Raw genomic sequence first — 27,737 nt, 5'->3', positions numbered from 1 at the left:
ATTTCAGCCTACCTTATTTTTTAGCATTTCTAAAACATTTTTTAAAATCCTACCTATTGTACTGAATGTGTTAAAGGTGCAGATTTAAAAGTCTTTCAGTTCTGTCAAATAAGAGCTATGCTGACTCGTAGCCTTGTTAAGAAACAATTCATACTTATTGGTAGTGAAATCCTAATTTATCCACTGTCATGGCAAACACCCCAGACAGTATTATGTGGTTGCAGAAACTGAGACAGGAATAAGGGCAAAACATGTAAGCACTATCTTAAAAAGCCAAGATCTACACCTCAGTTCCTGCACATATTATCTCAGAGTAGCAGAATTGATTTTTTTTTAAGTTGGGTTGTTGGTTGTTTTATTTTTTTTTTACCCTTTCCTGCCCCTAACCATATTTTTTAATAAAACTGGCACAGGCCACCATGGGCCACAAGGTAGAAAGATACAGTAAAAACAGAGTTAAAAGTGAAGTGTATTCTTGATTATAATTATAGCATTCCTAGCGTGACACTAAAGAAACTCGATGTATGGTGCTCAGTTTGTTATTTTGCAGCTTGTTAAATTTTTATACTTCATGGTTGTGGGAGGTAGCTAAAAACAAGAGAATATTCTGTGCTCTTACAGAAATCATTTTGACCTCTAGGTAAAGTACATTTATTTGTGTATACATCATCTGAACTGTGAGCCGTTTTGATTGATGTAGTAGATTTCATATACATATGGCATAAAGAGGACCTGGGTTAGGGTAAAAGTTCTGGGCTCTTTCATGATGGACTATCTAAATATAAACTGGAATAAAAATGAGTAAATTGATTTTAAGTCGTACAGAAGTGCCAAGTGTGAGGAAGTCCTGGGATGGCTATGACAGGCTGTGTGTGCCTTTTATTCGGGAAACTGAACTTCAATTAAATAATTACTGTATTAAAGTTCAAGAAGTATTCAGACATCTGTCACATGAAGGCTAGTATGGCTGGGGATGAAAACAGTGTACTGTTTCAGGTGGTCTCTTAAAGATCATTGATACTATGAATCAGGAGAAGAGGTTATCATAGCAGGTATCCATGAAAGTAGGCATTTGTAGGGAATAATAGGATTAAAAGTTTAGCATGCAGACTCAGGGTATGGGTAAGGTCTGAAGCGTTTTATCTGCAAACTGAGGAGCTTGAGGGTCAAATGATGCTTTAGTTGTGAAAGAAATAACACAACAAAGTGAAAATCTCTGTTCTTTCCTGCACATCTCTCATGGTAATTCCTCTGGCTTTGAGAATGCAAACAGTTTTAGTTAAAATATTCTTTTGTCATCTGTGTTACCTTTTATAGGGCAGGCTGTGTTTACATCTTTGGAAGGTGAGTTTGCTTTCTTCCTGACCTTAGTGCAGTGAGAGGGCTACACTAAATACAGAGGCAATCTTGCATTTAAAGGAGGCAAGGAAATACTCTTTCTAACAGGCTAATTTCACAGAAATATACTAGATGACATTTGTTAGAAATAAATTTTCATGTTAAAAATACTGTATTCAGTTATTTGAATGGGTAAAGGGAGTCTTAGGTGGGGTTCTTTGAGAGAAAGAAAGCTGACTTGGGGTAGCAAAATAAAGGAGCGATTTTCTGCCTTTCTGAATAATTTCATTTCAGTTATCTTTTTTGTTTTGACTTTTACTCCTGATAAGATGCTGCCAAAACCTCTAAACCAGAACTGATGAATAAATAATATTAGTTATCTGGGTTTGTTGTATTCAGTAGTTTGCTCAAAAGTGTGGCTTCTAAAACAGAACAGGATTTCCCTTTTTCTCCCCCAGCAAAGAACAGGAACTTCCAAAACACAGGAGTTTGGATGAGTAGGCAGAGGATCTGCTGCCTCCTTCGAGCCTTCTTGGTAACAGGTGGAATTGTGATATGTGTTGGACAGGGAATAATCATCTCAGCTAGGCAATATTTGTCTGTTACCCCTGTTTTGAAGAAAGATCTATCCCCTTGGTCAACTTCTTCCTCCTCCTTTTCCATCAGGAAGCTAACACCTGCTACTGCCATCTTCTGTCTTCCTTTTAGGAGAAAAAGATGAATAATACATGACCAAAATTTTAAAAGCAACTACTAATTTTAGGTGCCCCAAGATGCACAGCCTTACTATTAAGTAAGAAAGTGAGAACAGATAACACCTATATTCTGTATGCCTGGTTTCTTTCCATTTATTTCTGGATGCAGTTCAAAATTCTCGTTTCATTCTTCTTAATGCTGTGAGTGGTCTGGAGCCTGGCCACTCTTAGGTCACTTCTCTGCCTCAACTAGGGCACTTCTTTGTCTCAACTATTACAAGAAATGCAACAACATAGCAAAAAGAACATTTTTTCTAGGCTTTTGCATGTGGCTAGGTTGAGATCGTACAGTCTACATCAGGAAAGAGAAATCTGAATGCTACATTTTGCAAAATGATCTTTCATGTGTTGGGGGAGAAAGAAACTAATAAATTTGCTCAGAAGGTCAGGAAAGGAAAAAAAAGGTTTGGAAAGAAGAATGTGAAAACAGCTGTTATGTCCAGGAGGATTCAGAATGCTTTCATCATTCAGATATTGGGATATTTACCTTAAATATTCTTAAAAAGTCATGCTGGTCTGTCTAACACAGACAAGAAAACTATCTGTAAAGACTTTCTAAAAACAATGAGAAAAATTTAATCAAGGAGGTTTCTAACCATAACTTGTTTACATCAGTTATATTTATTTTAATAAAATGGGCTTAAAAGCTTAGCCTCAAAGGTGTTGTCAGCTTTCTGTGTGGTATAATGACAGCTGTTGTTTCAATACAATTCTTAAAATCTATTTACTGTTTTTTGGGAAATCCAGGGGTTTTTGTTGGTTACATACAACAAAACCTGGTATTTAGAGAACACTGGGAAATTCAGTCATGTCATAATGGTTGGTGAATTAGAGAGAGCACTCAACTAAGCCTAACTTATTTAGGAGCCATCAATCTATTGTATTATCTAATAAAAATTAAAAAGCTTTAGAGAATCTGCCTGCAGTTCTGCTCTCATTTCCCAGAGCAGAGGAGCATGTATAGCTCTCAGGGCAATGGATCTCTTAGCCAACAAGACCTAAGGTCTTGTTCTTTCTGCTATTTACGTGTTGTCTACCTATCCTGCAAAAACGCACTTTTGTTTCTTGTTGTGTTGTATGTGCTGACCCACTTCTAAAGCAGAATGAGCCCAGGTCTTAGGGTAAAAGACATAGAAGTAGTTGGTGACATGCAAATTTACTGCCAAACCAAGAAACTTTTCTAAATGCAACTCATATTTATTTCCTACTTTAAACAGCATATTTTATCTTTATTTCTGAAATAATTTGTTCTATGAATTCTTATTGTTACTATAAATTTATGGTAAGGTTCTGCAGAATGAAATACTTTTTTTAATAGCAAGACTTCTGCTCATGTATAACCTTGCAAAGTACTGCTTTCCTACTTGCTGTTTAAGAGCTTCATCTATTTCAGGTTTTGAGGTGGTAGGGGCAATATGTTTGATCTACCATGCTGCTTGCACTGGGGACTTCTTTGCCTGTGTTTTACATGCTCTGGCAAGCAGCAGGGACTGCCCAGAAAATATTTTAGGAGGAAAAAATGCCTCTAAGTAATAGTGCATTATAGAAATCGTTATGCTGCAGGGACTTCGTCAGCCTGGGTTCTCTGTGTCTGAGGACTATAGCAAGACCACTTGCTCCCTTGGGAGTTTGATATGCGTGTACAGGAAAGCAGAGAGCATTTCATCCAGCTGCTCAAAAATTTTAATGAAAAATATTAAAGTAGGAGTAGGAAGAGAGAGGAAAATAAGTTGTAACAGATAACACTGTATTAAGAGATCACATTATTAAAGAAGGAACATTATTGCACTGTAATTTTCTCCCATTTATAGTATTATGAACTTTGGCAGGAATTTGTACTAAGAGTTCCTGAGCACCAGAAACAAAGGGGGTGCATCAGGGTGTATTGAGCAGCAGAGTTCACTTTCTGCAAAACGAAGAACCTGTCTTATCATCTTTTTGGTTGCATGGAATACAGTGATATGTTCCTACCACAGAAACTCTGAGTGAAATGTTACTCATGGCAGAAGTGGTATCTTGATATAATGTCTTCATGCAGTCAACTACTTGCCAAGTTAGCAGGTTTCATCTATAGCTTATGTTGCCAAGTCTTAGAGGTTTTCTTTGCTTGGGGTATTTTATTTCACTTCATTTAGATGCTGCTGTTTGAAACTAACTACATCCTAGGTATGAATAAGCATTGTACAAGAACACTGAGCCTCTAGAGGGGCTCTGAAGCATCCTGCTTTTGTTACTGCTGGTGTGGCAGGGCTGAAGAGAAGCAATGTGAGCAGGCAGTACATGACAGAAATACTGGGCCTTACATAGACTGGGCCTTTGGGTGTGGGAGGAAGCATTCAAGGGAAGAAGCTTCAGCATATTTGTTTACCAGGCATAGCCCTACATTGAACCATTTTTCCTTTGAGTATGACTTTCAGACATAAGTAAGCTACCACTGCTATTGGCAAAAGTAATGGAAAATCCTTTCATCTTGCAACCCTTGCACAGCAACAGAGTTAGATTTCAGGTTTTTCTGTGTAACATTTACTTGAATTCACTCATCAGGACTGGAATACATAGGTTATGAGGGAACATGGATTATGGTTCTTAATGTGATACAGAAACTTCATTGTACGGAACGAAACAAATTCTGCTTCTCTTTGCTCCTTTGAATGTGCCTATGAAATTCTCATATTCTTTAGCAAATGAGGTTTACACCAACTTTCTTTGTACCTCAGCATGATACCATGCTGCTTTAGCATCTGCATATCTAGAAGAGAAAACTAGAAGAGAAAGATTTGATGTAAATGCTTCTGTGCGTGCATGAACATGCTGGTGTTTCTATAAAAATTCTGTCAACCCCTGTAGGAAACTGTTTTCTAAAAATAGTGAAAGAATAAAGGCGGAATCCGAGATTAATTGCTTACTACTTTAAAGCTGTGATATCCTAGAAACTTATTTCGTTGAATACACTTTTAGTGTCTAAGCTAGTTACTATCATTTTCGTAAGGCTGCAGGCTAAGCTGCCATTTTTTCCAGTTCACTGTTTTGATGATTTCTTTCAGTCTTGACGTTCTTTGGCCCTTTGAGTTACATATGTATTACTAAAACATAAAGTGTGTAGCATAGCATGGTGCCTGTGTGTTCTTGAAAGTAAAACTCTTAAATACTTAAAAGCATACCATAAACAGCAGTAAACGTAACCATATTTGGAAGAACAAAGCTTTAATTTAAATTATATTGAACTATTTTGTTACCAGGTAGATAAAATACATCCTAAAATAAAGCATACAAGGAATTTCTTTCATTTAATGAGTTTTCAATTGTTTGAATAATTTTTATATGACTGGTGTTTTACCACCTCAATCACTGTAAGAAAAAGGAGTAGCTTTGTGGTTGAATGATGTAAAGATTTGAACTCTTACAGCATTTTTCCTTCTTCTCTTTCACTTTCTCTTCACTAAGGTAAAATACTATTTCTTTCAGTCTTATGCCATATATTTTCTAGGCTCTTCATAGGTTTTGTTGCTTCTCTCTGGACTGCAGCAGCTTCTTCTTGTCCTGTGCTGTGTGACCAAGGATGGATACAGTAATTCAGCTCAGGCCTTAGCAGTATCAGATGATGGGAGGAGATTTACACATCTCATTTTTATCAGCTATTCTGACTATGAGGAACCTTTATCCGAGGCTTCAGTTGAAAGGGAGAAAAGTAAAAACACCTCAACATAACGTTTTCACATCTGGTGCTAAACATGTAGTTTTTATGGGTGGAGGAATGTTCAGGGCAGAGGCTGCGTTTAGCTGTTGACTTTGGATCTTTTTTGGTTTGCTAGTATTTCTTTTTTGCAGTCAGTGTTAGATCAAAGTTGTTTTCTCTTAACAGCTTCACTGTGATCTGTCATATAGGTCTGCATTAAGAATAGCAATAGTTCTGTGTTAAGGCTGTGCGGTTTGGGGGTTTTTTTAGGAAATTCGAACTGCCAAATGGAGGCTTGCTTTGGCTGGCTATTTTGTCTTTTTTGGTTTTGGGGTTTTTTGTTGTTCTTTTGTTTTCTGGTTTTTGTTTTTTTGATTGTTTTTGTGAGACGATAGTGAACAGATAACTCTAGTATCAGGGATTTAAGATGGTTGATGGTCTTTATACTTCCATTGTCACCATTTTCAATGCGGAAGAGAGAAGTTGTTTAACCATATATGTCAGGTTACGCTGTTCAGCATTACACCTTGAGAAAAGTGGTTGACAAGGGTGAGAGGGGGCTGTGGCTATCAAACTGAGTGGTCAACATGACATAAGGATTTTGATCCTCTCTGCATTATTTAAGTTTTTCTTCCTTAGTCAGTCTAGTGTTTCTTACCGCATCATATAACCTCAAGAAAACTGAAAGCCAGCAAATGCATGAACTTGTTCCTTGCTTGTAACAAATGTGTGGAAGATTTCCTATCTTTGAAATTAATAGAATTTTAAGTTTTTGTTTATGAAAAAGTTTTTGTCTTTTTTTTTAACTATCATGTGAATTACCAAGAGAATACATTGCTGGAGTCCCAGGCTATTTATGTAATTTCTTATCCCTGACATTTTAATTCACTATGGAATTTATACTTTGCATGTTTAAGTACTGGTAAGACATGAAAGTTGTAGGGTTAAAACTGTAGACAGTGCTTTAAAGCTCCTATGATAATTGTTCTTAGGTATGTATTCCTTTACTGTGGCTCTCGAGACAACTATTTAATAGACAACATTTGAATAATACAAATGTGCGGTTGGTAAAAATGGATTAGGGTTTCAGGGTGGTACCAATGGGTGATATTTAATATTGAATGACATGTATTAAGACAAATGCTTTTATATATAATTTATTTGGCATTGTAAATGCATTTATCTTGTGAGATACAGACTCCCTGTTGCCACATGAAGTATTCTGGAAAGGTTTGGAGTAAATAAATAATAAAACCACTTTGATATACAATCTAACAATATTAAATATTAAGACTTTCACATGATTGATTTTAATACTTAATTAACTTATTTAAAGTCCAATGTAACTCTGTTTTTGTACTAGAAATCAGACAGGCAGAAGTTAAAATGCAGGAAATGTTATTAAATGGGACAAAATTAATTGGATTTCATGACCATCAGACTCACTGGCTGTTAACCTGTCCATCAGCAGCATGATCTTGTTTGTTTTGTTCTGGATCCCAGCTGATGTTAATGTTACTTCAGTCTACCATGTCAGGCCATTTTTTATGTTTGTATCATTCTATTTTAATGATACATAGTCTGATACATTTTATAAAGGAAAACAGACTTGCTTTATGCTATCCAAAGTTTGTCAAATTGTGCACTTTTCTTCTGACTTAGAAACTGTTCTTCCCTAGACATGTTTCTTCAGTGGGTGGTGGCAACCTGTGGAAGTGGCTGAGTAGGAATTTTAGCTGGTTTTGAGCTGCTCTCTGTGTGTAGGTGGGTTGTTTGGGTTTGGCAGGGTTTTTTGGCGGTTTTTCTCTTGGAGGCACTGGAACTAGTATCTTCTGTATTTAAATGGAGATGGTGGTAGTGAAGAGATCAAGGGATGGAGAGCAGAAGATCACAGTGCTATAAGATAGATGGTCTCTGTGGTCTGAGTAAAAATCACTCCTAGAGCAAAGAAGGCAGTGAATATTACAGGTAAGAATAGATTTTTCCAAAATGTCTATTAATGAGTGTCCTGGTAAAATATCCAGCTTGAAACAGATCAAGTGGTCCTCATATCCTCATTTGCCAAAGTTCATGTGCAGGACTGTCTTCTATTTGGCCCTCTAGTTAGCATGCTTTTTGGGTTTTTTTAATTTCTTGTTTAGGAGGAATAATTTAATTTGGCCAGTGTAGGAAAACTCATGATTTGGGACTGCTTCTAGATTATTTGGCAGACATCTGTGCTTCATTGCTTTAAATAAACACAATGCGTGTTTATTCTCCTAATATTTTATTTCTTACCTACTTTAAAACATTTTCACATTCTGGAAAATCCTCACTTCTGTGTTCTAACATGCTTGATTACTTCATAAGCCGCAAATGAGGGGCAGAGTTGTGAACCCTCATAACATGATGCTGTCAAACTTAACAAAACATGCATAAGACCATTACCACATCAGACATTTGCTTTTAGTCAGGTCATTTTAATCAATTTGACTTCACAGGGCAGCTAATTTATCACTTAGCTAAACAAGTATTTCCTCTACTTGTCATCAATTTAAGTAATTAAAATGGTAAACTTTGCTATATAGCATGAAATAAAGGCCCAAAGATAATTTGGAGAAGGTGGTTGATACAGTCTAATAGAATGAATGTAAAGTATTATTTAAATACTTCTGTACGCTTCAGTAGTTTTCAGAAATGTCATATTCTGGTAGCTTTGCTGGTGCTGATGGAAACTGATTTTTATTTTTAGCTTATCTGAGATTCAGCAGCATTGTTCAGCTTTGTCCTCAGAGTTAGTGAGTTCTTTTTTCCATTTCTTTAACCATAAAATATTTTGCTCTGTTGCCTGATTGTTTGGAGGTAAGAGGACATCAGAGTGCAAGAGTGGGGCAAGTGCTGCAACTTGTGCAGTTCTTGAGCCCTCATCCCCATCCACTACCTCCCCAAGCCTACAGTTCCTATCCCTCCATTTTACCACTGGGGGAAGGGAAGAGAGGGAAAATGGATGTTGTAAAAGCTTTGACTAATTCTGTTTCACCTACTCAGTTACACCTTCAAAATACCCTTGGTGAGACTGATTATATTTTCTAATTTTGTCCAAACTATATGAATACTCTTAACTTCTTAAACATTAATTTTGATATATTTTGGTGTGTTTTGTGCTTTGAGCAAATAATTTTTGAAGGTCCATGTAAACAGTGATGATTAAGGGAAACATGTTGGGTGCGTTTAGCTTTCTTAAATTGAACTAATTTAGTCACTATTTTTGAAACAATGCTTTTCATCCATAAACTACTTATTTGAATACTGAATATTTTTATTCAGTATCTGTGGCAAGTGAAGAGGTTAGTGAATGTGTTATGACATGAAATGAGGTACAGTATTCATGTTCAACTGCGCTATGTTTTGTTTATGAAATGCTGATTTATCAACATTTTTGAGATTAGGGTAGTCTTACCACTTGCTCTCATGGTAGTGTGTAGTCTTGCTGCTAAAAGAATGCAACAAATTTTGGTTTTATTTTGAACTTTCCCTCTTCTTATAACATTGAACATTGATTATAATCAGTTTATTATATGAACATTTATTATAATCTTATTACAGATGACTCTTCTGCCTTACACAGTTCTGTGTACATGGTTTTGCAATTTTTTGCCCAACTCTGGTCTAAAAGTGACAGGTGCTTCACTGGCAGTACAGCTAATGATAGAAACATATCTCACTTCTACTTTTATCTTTTTCTGTATTTCTATCTAGCTAGATATGACTTATACATATTAATGGAAGATGAAGTATGGCAGAATTGAGGCTGTTGACACTGGCAGCCTGGAGAAGAAGTGGGTTTTGGTTCTGAATGTTTTAAATGTAATTTTGTTCAAGTATTCCAAACTCACAGGTTTGTATACAGGGAAAATGGCAATGCAAATGAGGGCATGATTGTGTAAGACTTATTTATGGCTTAAGGTGGTAGAAATCACATAACGTGTTAGAGCAGCTAATAGGGAAGTCAAAATATTTGTAAACTCTTGGGTGAGCAAACCTTCTCACATCTAAAAAAGAGGAAGGCAACTTCCAAGTAAGTACTAAGTACTCACTCAGAGTAAGTACCCAGTGAGAAGAAGGAAAGTTCTCTGAGTTAGAATGGGTATGTTAAATTGGACTATCTAATGCAACAAGTAGTTTGTTTCTGCTGTGTAGAAAGAAGTTGTTAGGTAGATGTCAGTAAACATCAGTTAAGTTTTTTGTAATGGAAACAGGTTGGTCTTCTATCACCTATGGGATATGGAGGAGGTCATGGGAGAAGGGATGATGTGCTATAAGTAGATATCTCCAGAGAGCCCATTTAATATCTGGTGGCGTTCTGTGTTGGAGTCCGTAAGCCTGTCTCTCGAGGGATTTTTGGTCTCCATTGAGAACAGATGTGCTGACAAGCTGCCTTCACTGAAAGGTAGACAGGATTCACCCTAGATGTGTTGGTCGTTGAGGAGCAAATTGTGACACTGTCCTTGGTGGCACAAGAGGGCTCCCCCTGCTACTGAAGGACAGTAGCCAAAGAGTCTCTATGCCTGCCTTTTCCTTGGGCTCATGAGTGGATTAGTGTTTCTACTAATTTCCCTGACTAAATAAATGTTTCATACATAGCCTTAATTATTTTTTCATGTATATTACAGAATAGTTGAACTCCCAGTTGTGAGAAGCATGCCTGGTTTTTGAGTTTTTTAGCCCTTCATCTTTGGAAGTTAAAAAAAATCATACAAACAGGTAGAAGTGTCACTTTGAGCTTTTACTGAGATCTTAGGGTTAGCCAGTCTTGTAATCCAATAATTGAATTTCAGAGTTTTATAACATTTTTATTGTTTCACATTGAGAATGGTTTTAAATTGCATCTTATTTGATATGAACAATATGTTATAGGCCATTACAAATCAACCACAAACCTGTAAAGAATTAATCTGTCTCAGAGTAAGATCCCAAGTGTAATCATAATTGTTTAATAGTTCTCTTTGCTCTTTGTTAGAAGAGCAGAAAAGAACTTAAGTATAAAACTGTGAAGAAAATTGCTTGGACTAAAGAGTGAAGACTAATAGGTTGTGATACTTTTTTAACACTAATCATATGTATCCATAAACAAACACAAGTAACTGATAAAATCACTGTGCGGATATCAAAAGTAAATCTATTCAGCTGTTTCAAACTGCTCTAACAGTCTGTAAAGTAAATTATAGTTCTTATAGATTGTAAAGATACGGCATTTGGGGAGTATTTAAAAAAAGAGGTGGATACAGAAGAGAACAATATAGAAGAGCAAACATACTAGGGCTAATTTGATACCATGTTATGGATATGAGACAGTATAAGTCTAAAACATACTGTGTCTTAACTAAGTGGTGACTGCTAAAACTACAATGGCTGGTAAGGTCATTTTGTGCCTGGCTTTTAGTTTGAAAGGCACTCAGGGTTGCGCTTTGGTCAGATCGCATAGCGATGTCTGAAGGAGTGAAAAATAAAAAGCTAAACCTGAGCAGCACAGTTTGAAATAAGCTTGTAATTTTTGTGAAGACAAAATCAACAGATCAGTAGAAAGAGACTTACAACGATATAGTGAAAGGACCAAGAGCAGCAACTAAAAGTGCAGCAGGAGAGAACTACTTCTGTGAAGTTAGTGGGGGGTTGTGTTTTCTTTTTTTAAAGAAATAATTTCAAGTTTTTCATTCATTTATTTAATGTATCAGGTATTTATAAACATCTCTCTATATTTTGTAGCCTACAGGCAAACATGTTATTTAAGGGGCTAGAAAGTTTGTATTTTTCTTCAAGATGCCATTCATGCAGTTTTCACTATTATAGTTTAAATATTACATAGGAAGCACATGATGTGTGTGTATGTTCATTGCACATTTTGTTGAGCCTAGTATAGAATTGATCAAGGCAATTCTGTGTTTTAGTGGTGTGTTTTATCATATAATGGTAATAATTTAACATAAAGGTATGCCACTGCTCAAATGCTAAGACCTACCTTCCCTCAGTTCCTGGCTCCTTGTTCCCAAGACCTTCAGATGTTCTCTTCTAGCTAAACAGAAGTGAGAGATGGTATGGTAATTTCAGCACCACAGTAACACACCTACCAGGGAAAGTAAAGGATAAAACCCTCAGGGAATACGGCCGAGAGCATCCTCATGAAAACAGCCTGGGTGGATTGGTTTCAAGGAAATACCTAATAGTGGCCCAACTAGGTTTGTTTATTATTCGGCGGGGGGGGAGGTGGTTTCCACATAACTTACTAGGAAAATTAAGGTGTAGAGTATAAAGAGGTCTTAAGAATCCCACTTCCCCTTCATTTATTGACAGTAAACTGAAGGTATAAAGCCTATGTGGTCAATGTGGTGCCTTCTAGGAACCAAAGGAAAAGCATAATTAAAGTGATTTCAAGTTTGTTAATATGCCAGTCCCGAAAGTGTAGATGCATACCTCTTTCTGTTTCTCTTTTTATATTTCTTTCTAAATATAATTTTCTTGGTGTTATAAAGTTATGATACTTGTAAACAAAGCAGTTAAAGTAAATGATATTTAAAACTCATCTGGCAGCCGTAGGTAGCTACTTAGTGTGCTTGGGCAAATCAAACCTTTTTAGCTGGCTTTTTTTTTTTGTGTTGCAAGTTAATAAATTGCTGTACAGTGACTAAAATGCAGTCTTGACAAATGTACTCTTGCGCTGTTAATGCACTGGAAAGGTCATTTCTCCTTCTTATGCGCTGATCATAACATCATCTGCTTTTCACTCTTTTATTGGCATCTTCTTATTTGTTGCAGCCAGTATTAGCTTCCAGCACTCCTCACATCAACTTCTAACATAGTTCTTGTTCAGTTGCTTGATAGCAATATGAGTCCCATTCAGGAGTCTGTGATGATGAATCTGCATCACCTACTTCCCTAAGGTTTCAGTTTTGTGATTACTCCCCTTTTGTCCTTCATTTTTTGGATACATCTTTGTAAATGTTAACCAGCTAGTTGATCATGTTTCTTAAAATGCTTCCTTAACATCATCTTTCTAGAAAGCTGTCATGTTTTAGGAATGGTACTCAGCAATTTAGTTTTCCTGCTGAAACCATTCCATGCCATGCACAGCTCATTTGCTCACTCCCCCCTTCCGTCCCTCTTCCTTGTGGTGGGATGGAGAGGAGAACTGGAGGCACAAAGGGTGAAGATTACAGGTTGAGATAAGAACAACTTACTGGAAACAGCCATGAGATAAGAAAAATGAACAGTAACAGCAACAATACTAATGACAGACAGTACAAGAAAAGAAATGTTCTTGCTCACCGCAGAAACCCCAACATATGATACCCAACCACTCCCTCCAGCTCAGAGCCAGTGTTACCCAACCAATCCCTCTGCCACACTTACTTGACCAGAAAAAAACACCCTTCTTTCTGAAGAGGCTCACTTGTCCCTGCCCTGCAATGCAATGTGGTATAGAATAACCTCTGGGACCTATCCATGCCACCTTCTGGCTACTGCAAAACCCTGTTCTGGCCAGAACCAAGACAAAAGCTAATATAAATCTTGATAAAACCAAAATCACCTATCATGCCAGTCGGTATTAACCCATTCTCTTTTTCTGTGTCTGTTGCTGTTATCTTATATTTGACCTATGATTTCTGAAAAAGAAGTGGTTAAAAGGAAGATTTTCTGGATGAGAGGTCTTGGGTCCAGAAGAGTGGTGATGATGGGTCTTTACTCTGCTTTGGCCTATAGTCTTCATCATGCCCAAGAACTAGCATCAGTTTTCCTTGGAATCAGACTGAAGATGAGTAGGGAAAACTAGAAAAAGGGAGGAAAGAGGCTCTTGCCCTGTTTTACAGTCTGTCAAAACCACACTTGGACTTTTACTTGCAGTGTGGTGTTTGTAGGTAACAATTCTTTTGGTCTCCAAATAATACAACATTCGAGTGGAAACACTCTTGTTCTATTAGACAGCTAATGGTGATGGTATGCCTGGACAATAAGGGAATGTTTTAAGCACTTTTGCTCTTGACTTGTGTGATTGAAAAATAGCTAAAGGAATACTGAAGCATTTGTTTCTCTGTTCTTTTTCCCTCCAGATAAATACTCTTCAGTTGGAATTTGCTACTGCCAATATGTATCATTCTGTGTCTGAAACCAGTCACCCTTTGCAAACAGACGAACAAGAGATAGGCATTGATCCCTTGCAGAGTTTTTTGAACAAGCCAGGGGAAGGTGAGTTTTGTATTTCTGTACTTTTTTTAGAGTTTATACCTTATGTAAGTGTGTCATGATAACTGTACCTGTCATAATTTGTTTAATTCTCTCAATGAAGTTGAACAGAGCAACTTAAAGAACATTTCACAGAGTATGTGTAGAACACTCTGACACTAATGAAAACCACAGAAAGTGAACTTTCAATTACAGACAGAAGCATTAGCCAAATGTTTAATGCGCTGTCATCCTTTTTTAATCATAAACCAAACACTGACTTCAGCATAAGAATATTGAAATGGAGCGTAGCTTTATGTTACTTTCCCAAGCATGGGCTCTTATACTGCTTTGGGTTTAGGGATCATTTTTGTTTGTTTTCCTTTTTTTTTTTTTTGACTCGGCACCTGTGTTTTTCTTTGAAAAAATACCTCGAAGTTGAGATAGAATGAACAAGCTCTAAAGGTAGAAATAACTGCATAACCTAAAGTAAATTAATTAAATGCAGTATTTGGAAGACCCTAATGAACAATGAGAACAAACTGCTTGGATAATGGAATGCGTGTCTGTGTTGCTCATCTTTTCTACTTATTTGCTAGTAGTGACAGTATAGTTGGTTCGAAGAAAGTGATAAGCTTAATGAGAAAGCTCGTCCTTGTCATGAAAACATTCCTCAAGTACTCAGTTATACACAGTGGCACCTTAACTACCTGTAATTTTCCAGTCATTGAACACATGTACCAGGAGGGCAAAATAAAAAATTTATTTTAAATTACAGAGTTGAAACAACTTTGTCACATTTTCCAAGTCCCTCCATCCAGATCAGCTACTCTGTGTGGGTGTATCTCTCTATAAATCTTCTGTTTACTAGTGCTTATTAAAAAAGCTATGTCAAGTTTTGCTCAGTCAGGTTTATTACTTCAGTTTAGAAGAAGCTGATGTTTTGCTTCAAAATATATTGGTAAAACTTCATTGTCCCTTTGAGTTAATTTTTTCACTATTTCTTCATTGATTTATAAAGCTTTTTTAATGTTTGAAAATGAGAATGTACATCTAGGGGAAAGTATTTTAAAACCTGGTGATTAAATGGAATAGCTTTTCTAGGTCAGTGTTTCTTTTCTATTATATTTGACATTTTAACTGTATGAAGCCATTTTAGCCTGATAAACTAAATGCATTTTTGTACATATTTTTAGAAACTTGAAAATAATCTTTTTCAATAACCTAAAATGGTAAACATTTTCAAGAGGAAAAACAGTTTGCTTCTAGTCTACCACAGTCAAGAAAGAGATAAACATTTTCTTCTGATTTCTATTTTCTTTTTTAAAAATATTGGTAATTCTCTCAACTCTGTTGCAAGAAAAAACAAAATTTTCACCCTGTTAAAAAACCACTGTAAGTTAATTTTACCCTTTATTGTGCCCAGAAGTGATTAGTTACCTTGACTGAAAAGGTTTCTCATTTTTATCCCAACCTTAACATTTCTATGACATACAAAGTTATTAGGATTGAATTGATGTTTAAAAGTGCCATTAATTCATTTACCCCAAATGTTCATTAACAATGTAAATGTATGCTGATGTTCTATGAGACAAGGAAGTGACTAATGACTCTTCGCACTAACAACACTTAAAATGAATAGAAACTTTAGATAGCTAATCTTGAAGTAATCAAGACCCTCATTCAGCTTGGCATCTCTGTATGCTCTAAAACAGCTGTCAACTGTTAAAAATATATACACAACACACACATACGCACATGCGAGGATAAAGATATGTAAATACATGGTTCCCCAAGTCATAAAGGTTACCAACTATGGTACATTTTTTATGTTCTATCTATGTAAATATTTTATATAAAGCATCCATTTCATCTTCATAGGCTTTTTTGCTGTGAAACACATAGTGCATTTTAATTTGAAACTTTGTATATCCAGAATAGGTCTTTGAAGTTTTAATGTTTCATTTTAAATAAAGTGTGTGCTTGGTTGGTGTTAGCTCTTTAGGCATCAAAGTATACAGGCAATTCTGTCCATGCAATCTGTCCATCACTGTCTTCGCAAAAGTATTTCAAGACAAGGTTTTTTAATGCAGCCTCAAGTTTCAGGGGTGATGCAGAATCACGTTGGTGAAAAACTGTATCTTAATTTTTTTGTATCATAAATCACAGAAATATGGTGGAGGGGTGGTCCATCAGAGATGGTCTGTGCAATATTGTAGAATGTCAGGACATCTGAATTGTGTTTTTGAAGCCTTTGTGAATACTTACCTTGGAGGCAAAATGATAAAAGCCTTCACTAAGATGAGGTGATGGGGAAAAAAGCCACAGCATTGACAAGGGTGCTGAAAATAAATATTTAATTACTGAGTTAGTCATATTTGTTAATCTTCATGAAGTATTGTATTTTTAGTATGTGCAACTGATACCAAAACTTGATGGAGAACCAGGAGATGTCATGTCCAGCTGGAGTTATGAAATTCTCTCACAGTTTTCATAAAATGAAAGAAATCGCAAAAATACACGGATTGCTCTTAAGTGTAGCTGTTTGGAAAACTGCATGCATAGACTACTTTTTGTTCATTTGCTGTCAGCTTGAAAGGGTATATTGGATGGGATTCCAAAAATATGTTGATTGAGTCTAGTAGTACACTGTGCTTTTATTAAAATTTCAATGAAGGAATAGGGAGAAAATGTGGTTTATTTGGGACAGGACTGTTGACACAATGGAGAGTAGATGTAAAATTCTAAGTATTCTTGAGATTTTGGAGAAGTGGCCTGGGAAGAATAAGACATGGTTCACTAGGAACAGCTGCAAGAATTAATGTTGCAGATGCTAGGCATGAGACAGTTACCTAGCAGAACAAATGAAAGTAGATCATTACAGATGAGGTAAGTGTCATTTGGAGAAAGGTCTGGGTGTTGGTAGCTCTCCAAATTTTGTGTAACTGATAAACTTTGAATCTTGAGTTATGATGAGCCATGAGGATGTACTTGCTTGCAAGCTTAAAAAATTCAGAACAAGCCTTTAACTGTCAAGACCTTTTTTCTATCCCTTTAAAATATTTTTAAAAATCCATTAAGATAGTATTTTAGTCCTTTTCTGTTGATTAATTTGGTCTGTTGTTTTCCTCATGTCTGATTTTCATTTCAAGTTATAAAAAACATGCATGACATATATGCACTCATATATACTTTTTTTAATAGAATTTTTAAATTGTTGATAAGAAATTTATGGCTGAGATTCTCACTTTTGCAATCTAATACTTCAAATGGAAGATTTTGTTTCTTTCAAGAAATTCTATTTTTTTTTCTTGGGAATCTGGTTGTATTTTAAATTACATGCATCTATGTATGTGTGTATTATTATGTTCTCTTTTGACTTCAGTAAGTTGATGACATTTTCTCTTCTAAGAATGATCATGCTATTATTCACTTTACTAACATTATTTTTGTGCGATCTCCTCTGAAACAGGGATCTTTCTCAGAGAAACTGATGAAGCTTAGCTCTGTCTCCAGCAGAGACTTTGTAAGACCTTAAGGAAACTTCAGAAATGTTGTTGTTATACCTTTTTCCTGTGTATTGCATCTGACAAACTGTTTTTTCTGACTTCCAAATGCGTGAGGTTTCTATTATGTTGAAATGGGATTTGAAATGGGATAACTAGGTTAACTGCTTCTGCCTTGAATTTTTACTCCAAGTTACAGCGTCCACCACATTCTGACGCAAGTTTTGAAGAGCATAGTAGGTAGTATTCCCATTTCATTGATATAATGAGAAAGTTGATCCTCTAAGGACAGACTGGAACAATGCATTTAATACTCTTCAATTTAATTTGCTCAATATCACAATTAATACAATTAAGGTCACTTGAAATGAAACTATTAACAAATTGGGTAATTTACTTTAACAATGTCAGTGTGTTCTCACAATTACATTTGCTTTAATTAGTGTACAAGCTATTATTTAATAGCATACTTCACATAGAAAAATGTAATGTGTTCTTTGTTCTTAATAGAAGAAAAGGGGAAACCTTTAATGGGTCAGAGTGTTTTGGATTTGGAGCTTGGCAGGATATCTTTCATGTGTAAAGGCTGTAGTTGGTGGTGAGGACAGAGAAGGCTGATGTTGCTGGAAGGACAAAGATAACTACTGTAGTGTTTTACTGAAATTAATCCAGTTGAGACAGATAAGTTCCCCACCTCATGGTTAACATTACATCCCTCCTGACTCTCAAGGCTGCCATGAAAAAATGTGAGAGATGGTAAGAGAACATTCATATTTCCATTTTGACCGCATATTGTGTGTTTCCATTGCTTGTCTTTGGACAATTATGCTATTCTGGTGCTAACCTCATAGCCCTGATCACTAGAAAATATTTCCATGGAGAACCATACCTTGGGTGAAATTTGAGATACCTGGTTTATATTAGTGTCATGCAGAAAACAAGTAGAAAACAGAGGGGAATAAAGTAATGAAGTAAATGCCACCTTTTCTGAACCAAACAGCACCCATGTGCTATCAAATAATTTCCCCAAATCTTAACTGTAATTCGCATGAACTGTTTTGGCCTTTGACATTCCTTACAGGGTTAAGTGAATTTTTGCTGTCAGAAAATTGTATTATCTTCTGATTGATCCTTAGCTACTCAGTGTTACAAGTTGGGGCTTTTTGTCCTTTGCAGCCCCCTTCACTCAGGTATACAGTGCTAATGTGGATTGCCCTGTACAGCATTTATTTACCTCCATTTTTAGAAATCATTTCATTTAAAAGAAAAAACCACAGAGGTCTACACCTCTCTGTGTGAGAAGTACTTTCCTAGGTAAAAGCAACTGAGAATGCAAATACATTGAGTTGTTGAAGACTTATTTTCTTATTAAATATTTTTGATAGCATATTGTATGACGTCATGTGTGTCATATAATATGTATTCTTTCATCTTCTCTCCAGGGAGTGGCATGTACATGAAGTATAGCATTGTGTTTCTAAGAGTCCTTTTAAATATGCATGCTACTGTGTGTTTTCATTAAAAAGACAAGTTTAAAACAGAGAACCTCTTTGCATTATACTGGAGCAGAAGGGCTGAGGGTTGTGATTGTTTCTTAAGGTCTTCAGGGTTCCATGCTGTGGTTTACGCCAAACCCTGAAAATGCCCTGTGTCCTTTATTGGGGAGTTTTAACCTTCAGGCACAAATTTTCAGTGTGCCCCACCAGCACAGTTCTTGCTAGTGATCCTGTCCAAAACCTTTGTGCTTCTCCTCCAGGGCTTGGCTTCTTCATTAGAGGCACAGGTATGCTGGAGGAGAAGGGACTGTCTTCAGTCTGTTTCACTTTGTATTGGATGAATAAAAGCAAGAATGGTTTTTACATCTTCAAACGCCATATGCTAACATAACAAGCATTTTAATATTCATTTATTAATAATAACTGCTGTTTAGCTTGCTTTTAATTGAGCTGCAACAGGATTGTAGTGACAAAGGCTATTGGAGCAACACAGTGTATCTTGAGCTAACTCACACTGTCATTAGCTGCTTCCCTACAGCTCTTCATTTTCCTCTTTTCTGTATTAGACATTTTTATTAAGAGATCAGTTAACAGAAAAGCTATACATGTTTAAAAATGCATATATTTAATATAGTTAGTTGAAAATAGCTATCACACACTACAATTTTTACTTGAAAGACTGTATTTGTACAGATGTTGACATGGTCTTAGGAATTTGCTGTTTGTGAGCACTTTAGTTTCAGTGCCTTACTGCAAATTTGTATTTAGGAACTGCTGGAGTATTTTTAATTACTTCAGCTGTGGGAGCAAATGTAAGTAGCTGCCCTGGGCTTGTGAAATACTAGCTTCCGGAGCTGGATTTTCCTCTCTAAAGTTCGTAGATAATGGGGCGTTTTGGTGGCTTCACATGAGTTACACATTACAGCAATTCCAGTTTGGAGGTTATTCTGTGACGCAGGTAACTGGCACAAACATCTTGTAGGGAAATAGCCTTCGGTGGTTGACATGGCAGATAGTAGGGAAGACCATTTGGACAGCAGTGTCTGCTCATGGAATGGTTTGGGTTGGAAGAGACATTAAAGATCATCCAGTTTCAACCCTGCCACCATGGGCAGGGAACCTCCTACTAAATCAGATTGCTCAGGACCCCATCCAGCCCAACCCTGAACACTTCCAGGGATGGGGCATCCACCACTTCTCTGGACACTCATGACTTCTCTTGAGCTAAGTGAAATCAAAACTGTTCTAAGAACAGTTTTTCTAAGAAGAATCTAAATCATTCTGTGAAAACAAGACCATTCTCATTAATGATACTGGCACACTACCTCAGTTCAGTCATCTAAGCTGTGAGTTTCCAGTTCTTTCCAGATAGATCCCTGCCTAAATACTGGTATAAATCACTTGTTGGCCTCATGTCATTCTTCTAGTAGTTCCTTGTGACCCTTCTTTAGGAAAGACTGATTTGTGCATTTCTTTTTCTTTTTCTAGCTTTTCCCAAATCCAAGTTAAAGATCAACTAGTTGGCTCTCATCTCATTTTCTAATATATATGTAGCCTAATACTTGTAGTATGAAAGGAAATAATGCAAGTGAAACAAAAAAGAAATTTTAATTTTTTAATAAATATTACATGCTTAGAGAACATTAAAATACCAAGAAGAAATTCCCATTTTAACTGTAGGAACCTACTGAAAGCAAAATAAAACAGAATAATCTTTTTTAATACAACCTTTGTAAATGTAATTAAAAGTGGTTTAAAACTAGTTCATAACAAAAAGTTATACAGAAACTAACAATGAGAATAGAATCATTTTTCTGAATATTTTACTCAGACTTTACACAAAAATATAATATGAACGTTACTAGCCATAAACACCTCACATATTAAGTGTTTCCAGGCAATGATCAAATTATGTTAAATGGCTATATCTCCTACATATGGAAAAGGCAGATTCTCTTAATTTAAAAAAATTGAACTGTACATGTCTGATTGTACTTGCGTATGTATAATAAAAGACTAGTAAATCAGAATTCTAGCTGAGGCCAGCATGATTGCTACAGGATAATAATTAAATGTCTGGGTTCACTTCTGTCCTGACGTACAGAAGATTGTAATTTACAAAGCAGTGTATGAATTGTGTGCAGCTAGCTGATGTTACAGACCTCTGTATCTGAGATTAAATGTATGTTAAAACATTTTTAAAGAGCTTAACTGTCACAAATTTGATTGAATTAGAAATTGATTGTTCTATATAACAGAAATATGTCACTACAGATGGGATCTTTCCTGTCTTTCATGTATGTGGACATTTATAAAGACCTGGAATTCTTTATTTAAAAAAAAGCAGGTTTCAACCTCCTTTCACTAAAGTGATACTGCAAAGCTTAAATTTTAGGCTTTTGGTGGACTAATAAGCTTTATTCTTTGGCCTCCATGGTACCCAGGGTACTCCCTGTCCTCATCCCCTATGGACATACAAAACTAAGACACGTGGAAGGGGAGAGAAATAAAGTACTGTCATATTTAAGTGGTAAGAAATTATCTGGTAAGATGTGTATTATTTATTGACAATCTGGCCTTTTAACAAAGAAAAATAGGCCTATGCTTAGGTTGCCACTGCGACAGCCAAAACAGCTGATACTTTAATGAACAACATACTGGGGGCCATCCAGGACATAAGGCAAATTAAGCAGGTTACAAACTGCATATCTTCTGTTTAGGTATAGGAGATCTCCCCAGCTCTGACAATTAGCTCCGCTGATCAGGCAAGCAGACAGACAGAAACAGAAGGAGCCCATTTGTATCAATTTGAGGAACAGAACTAGTAATGAAGTAAAATATCCGTACCAGGTAGTTTCACCTCCGCTTTGGAACAGATATTTCTAACTGCTGGTTTCAGCTTTGCAATAGCAGATAAATAAATAACTATGTGCTGCTTAACAAAAGCTTATTTTCTGTTGTTTACAAATTGAGAGCAAAGGAATAATAATACTTCTAACCCAAAGGGTTTTTTTAAAAAGGATAAAACATTTTCTGGACATACAAGCAAATACAAATCTTGGTAACCTGACAGCTTTGTTTAAACGTTGAATTTGAGTTTCCTTTCATGAAAATCTTTTCAAAGTACAGCAATTCAGCTGTGAAAACCTGAATACATTAATGATGACAAAGAACCTCTGGAATGAGCCAACATTTGTTTTTGTTCTTTTACAACGTTTCCTGATGAATTGCACATACAAAAGTGTTGGAGGTTATTTTAATTTTCTTTTCTTACTTTGATAATAAATGTCTCCACTGTTTACCTTTTTGGTTAAGGTACCTTATTATTACTAATCAGCTTTAATTATTTATAGCAAAATGACTGTGAAAGATGTTTCTTTGATGTCGAAAAAGTCAGGGACCTGATCCTGACCCTATTAAAATTAATGGCTAGGTTCCAATTGACTGCAAAGGTAACAAGCCTGAGTGCCCTTATTGTCTAAGGGAAGCAGTCATTTAGCCCAGTGTACTGGATTGTGGTTAGTTGGAGTTCCTGTTTAGGGAGTGTTCAGATTTCAAGCATTTGGTGTCAAGATTTGGCCATGCAAAAGCAGAACGCATATAACTGCTTCTTAAAGTCAGTCCCAGTCTTCATTTTGCTCATAAAAGACACAATAATTAAAAAAAGGCTAAATATATAGGATAATAATGTCTTTCTCTCTAAACATGAGTGCAAAAATGAGCCAGTGAGAGAAATGGGGATAGCCTTTCTGCTTTTGTCTATCTTTTTTCACAGTCAACAAAATAGCAAACTAGCTAAAATCTAAGCAATACTGGATAAGGACCATCATATTTCACAGGCACGTGTGCCAGCTTATGTTTGAATCTTATTTTGTTTAAGTGAACTGTCAGTGGGTTTTGTTCTGACTATTTTAAGCTTCAGATTTGTATGGATGTACATAGACACACTCTATGACAAGATTGAACATTTCTGTCAGATCTAGAATATCTTTTATTCGTAAGTATAAAATCCTTGTTCAGTTTTTTCATCATATTACGTTTAGTTCACTATATCAGTAATCACGTGACTATAACATTTCAACCACAGTACAAATTACACAAAAGGATACAGCAAATGAGACTTATTTTCACTATTTGTGACAACCACGCAAGTTTTTGATGCAATTTGTGCTCCTTGTTTTGATCTGCATGAAAAGGAAAGTGGGACTTGAAATGTTTGTTTTCCATCTGTGCCCTTACCTCATCCTTTTAGGTGTCATATACAAAAGAAGCAGTGAAATTAATTCTCATAAATGCCATAGGAAGAATAGCCAGATTATATGTTCTCATGCAAAAAGAAATTTGAAGCTGGTGAAATGACAACGGCACATTTATACAAGAGGTCTGTAGCAGGGGCAGGAAATTGACCCACATCTTTCAAGGTGTAGGACACTGCCTCAATGGTGATGCCATCCTTCAAGCTCTTTCTTTCAGCCAGTTTTTGTGAGGCAGGTAGCTAATTAACTAAACAAAGTATTACTTTGGTACAGAACACACGCATGCACAACTTTTTAATGTTTTATATACTAATATAAATAAGCATATGTCATCTTAGAAATTTCAACCAGAGTATTTTTGGTAATGGAAGTGAGAAGTATTTCAGAAGATTTAGATAAGTGTTACCTTTTCAATATTTTGTGTAATTAAATAAAATTAAAATGTTTTGAATATGTTAAATTATTACCAATACTTTGGTAAATTGTGTCTCAGTACAGATATATAAGGTTGTTTCTATTAAAACATGATTTGGCTACAAGTTTAAGGAATACTATTTCATTTTAATGAACTAATTGTCAGTTGATTTATTTATGGTTATTTGTTTCACAATTTTGTAACATAGCATTGCCAGGTCCTGTCTTAAGAAGAGTGAAAATACTTCTCTCACAAGAGTTTTTCAAAGTAAGCACTACAGTGCTATGGCTTACTTGACATGGGCTCAATAATCTTGGAGGTCTTTTACACATTTAGTGATAAATCCCAAATATCTTATTTCTGTACAAACAGCTTAACAAAAGTTAAATCTTTTGCTTGGACACTAAAGTGATAAACAATAATGCATGATCTCTGGAGTGGGAAGACTGTGCTCAAATTTTTTAACAAATCCTGTCCAGTTTAGTGCAACTGGGACCATGTAACCAAAATATTAGGAAGCAGCCTGTATGATAAATTTCTCCACTAAAATTTTGATATCCCATTACAAATTACTATTCTTGATCTTCCTAGAAGTTAAAAGGCACAAACTTCATCCAGATAAAGCTTTTATGGTGGTGATAATTCTTTTCTTCTGAGAAATTGGATTTCTAATGGAATCAATGATTTAACCTTAGGAAAAATTAACTGTATAGTATTTCAGTACTAAGTGCAATTGAAGGGATAGCTCATGTAATACATGTGAAAATATGTTTGCAATGATGTGATAATGTTTTGAGTTTCATAATAAAGGGGTACATTTTCAATATGTTAGTTGTAATTTTGGAAGATACAATTGTTGGTTTTATTTCTTAGAATTTGAAATATTTAGAGGGTGGAGCAATGAAACATAAATCTGTCCATTATTGGGCATTTCTACTTTGCACACAGATGAATTCTCATCAAATTTGATTTGCTGACTGGTGGCCAGAACAGATGTTATCTTAATGGAGGACAGAAGCATATGGAGCCACAGGGCCACCTCCAAACTTCTGTGACCCAATATTGGTTAATTGCTTATTGAAGTATGAAAGAAAATACTTCTTTGCAAAAGTGTACAAAGCTCCATTCTGAATTATTACAGCTAGGTCATCACAACATTGTTGGCTCACTAAGATGAAGATTTTGTTGCCAGAAAACATGTAGCATCAATTGTTGCTATTCTAAAAAAAAGGAAAAAAACTAAAAGTACCCCAGGCAGATGAGCTTGTGTCTTTTGCTTATTTGAATTTGAAAGAAAGAGGGACTGTACATTAGAGCTTACACTGTAGAAAACTCTAGCTTCATTTTGGGCTTCTTGTGACAATAACTAGTGAAAAATTCTGTTTGAAAAGTTATGGAATTGACATTTTTCTGCAGAATTAAATTTAATGTATTTTATACATTTGTATTTATGATGAACACATAACAGTTTTAGTTGTGGCATTTGCATGAACTAAAGTTATATGCTTGTAACTGTGCCATTAGTATACCTACTTGTTCAAATGAAGATTTTTAGGTTTTTTAAAGAAACTGGTTTGTAATATATGCCTGTCAGAAGCAAACTTCTGATTTGGAAAAATATAGTGTAAACAGGGTTAAATGCTCCTTTTCACTTTTAAAAAAGAGTATGTAAAGCCTGTATTAAATGGTCCTTGGTGCTTTTTCATAGATCTAATTTTTACGGAAAAATATATTTTGTTTTTGTAAAAGCAACCTCATATAAATGAAAACCACTGGTTTAATTCTGGACATGAAAAATATCCTGAGGATTTTTTGTCATGGAATTAATGTTATATTTATGATACTTCAAGTCCTCTAGATATTACAAATTTAGGAAGATACTTGCAGGTTTTCTGTGATTGCAAAGACACTTACTCATATCTGTCATATTCAGTTTGAGATTCTTACAGAAAAATGAGCCTGCATTTTGAATTTGCATTACTTAGCTAAAGATAGTTTTATTTTTCTGGGCATTACTCTGTTCCTTTCTAAAGCTGTAGCTCAGAGCAGCAACTTGGAAACTTTTGAACTTACTTAACTGATAACAATTGCATTAAAACAAAACTGAATATTAAGACAGGAAGTGGGGACATCCGAAAATCATGTAGTAAATTTTGTGTACAGTGGTAATTTTTTTATTAGCCTAGTATGAGGAGCAACTTACACGGGATCCTACAGCATGCATGCTTACTATAGTAGTAGCAATAGTATTTGCTGCAAAAGAATAAAAATGAACAGTTATTGTGATTCCTTCATGCTATAATCAAGTCAGGAAAAAAAAGCATGATTATTGAGAAATGTTTTTTATTAGCTTTATGTAAGGCAATTTAAGCCTTTGAAGATTACTTTAAGTGTTGGAAGATCAGCATGAGTCTTTGTGAAAGGAGCAGAATTGTAGAAGTACTGTGTTCAGCCATCTGCTATCACCATTATTTCTGTTTTGCCACCTAGAAATAGCCATTAATGGAACAACCCTGGCTACAGCAATGAAGTTTGTACACATGACAATTATTCCCTCTTTAGGTCTTTGCTTTGACTCTCAAGTGATTTTCTGTTTGTAAATTGACATCGCTGTGCATTAAAGATGATGAGTCAGTTTGGGGACATTTAACTTACTTGAGCAGTCATTTATTGGTTGCTCTGAAGTCTCTAGCCGGTTTCAGTTTCGATGAAGTTAAGGCAAAGAACAATTTGAGGGCTTTGAATTGAGTCTGGTTGTTTTTCTTTTGCCACCCACATGCCAGGGCTCCAAAGGGCTGTCTTGAAGCTGGTTAAAACAAAATAAAAACATCTATAAAATGTCCTACTCTGAGAAATGCATACTAATTTTAGGCAAAAATTCTTTTCATTTGGTGTTTACAAATTACACTTTTAAAACTTTGCCTAGAGGTAGGGAGGAGTGTTTCAAAAATCTGATGTTAAAGTAAAATGGCTATAAAAACATGTAATCTTCCATTTTACTGTATTTCTTCTTCTGAATAAGTAATGCTCTAATAAAAATTAAAGAGCAAGTTGCATTTTGAAGATCAGGTCATCGTAATTCATTGACATTAGGCCACATAACTGAATAATGTCTTACTTCAGTGAAATACATCAAATGAGATCAACAATTATGACTCATAAACATGCCTCGCAGGCATAAAACAGCAGGGAATTAGCATGTGAGGCTGATAAATATGCATGTAAATAAGCTCCCAAAGGAATAACATGGGTTTGATTGATAGGTTTAGAATTGGAACATATGTAAACCCCTTTATTCCTCATTCTGGTGTAGCTAAGTAAAGATGCGTTTTACTTGTTAAAAGTTTCAATAACTTTGTAAATCTTAATGCCACATCTGCTTTTGTGTGTGCAGGCACGTGTGAGTGTCACTTGAGAGATTGATTGAATTGTCTAGAGGGTAGATGCCCTCACACTAAGACTGTGTTTGCGGATGGATATTGGAGCAGTTGTGTATGTGCTTGCACATGTATATGTGTGTTTGGGCACTGCATGGTAGGGAGTGTTGAGCAAAAGATTATTTGGGGGTTGTTTTGCTCACAATTTACAGATTTTAAAGTTTGGTTCTCAAATAGAAAATTGAGTTGTGAGTTTTGGTATATGCACGAGTATATTTATTTTTGCAAATACATCCTGCTTTGAAGGTAATTACTATTTATATTACAGAAAGTCCCACAAGTGCTACTACATTTAAGAGTCTGGCAGTGATTCTTTATAAACTTCCAATTTTTTTGGCATCTTACAGCTTAAGCTCTTATCTACAACTTCAAAGTACCTATCACAGCAGTATCTCTGTGTTGATCAGCACAAGTGTTTATGCTGTGCAGAGATTTACATCCCTATTGTTAGAAAAATATACCATACATTGTGTTTATAAAACATTAATACTTTGCTTTGCCAAATACAGACCAATTGGTTGCCATTGTCATGTGGCCTGGTGTACATCTGCTTTATTACCATTCCCTGCTATTAGGCAATAAAAACTTTTCCAACTGATGAACACTTACTGATGTTGCATCAAGCTGTAATTATGCTAAAGTGATCTTAGACCAGTGGCAAG

General features: G+C 35.6%; 1 protein-coding gene across 7 annotated transcripts in view; it reads left to right on the top strand.

The window, feature by feature from the left end:
• Nucleotides 1–27,737, top strand: part of TBC1D5 (TBC1 domain family member 5) — a 313,036-nt gene that overhangs the window by 114,227 nt on the left and 171,072 nt on the right. For 6 of the 7 annotated variants that reach the window (XM_085051059.1, XM_085051056.1, XM_085051057.1 and 3 more), the window contains one exon: nucleotides 13,854–13,989. In XM_085051059.1, coding sequence (XP_084907185.1) covers nucleotides 13,890–13,989 — 100 coding nt within the window. In that variant the 5' untranslated portion in view covers nucleotides 13,854–13,889. Of the gene's footprint in view, nucleotides 1–10,421; nucleotides 10,513–13,853; nucleotides 13,990–27,737 lie in introns of all 7 variants that reach the window. The other variant, XM_085051058.1, reaches the window with a different exon arrangement.

Source organism: Lichenostomus cassidix, chromosome 2 (assembly GCF_008360975.1).
Source record: "Lichenostomus cassidix isolate B80296 chromosome 2, HeHo_3.0, whole genome shotgun sequence".
NCBI lineage: Eukaryota > Metazoa > Chordata > Aves > Passeriformes > Meliphagidae > Lichenostomus > Lichenostomus cassidix.
Note: the sequence above shows the minus strand (reverse complement) of the source record. Positions and strands in the feature narration are given on the sequence as shown.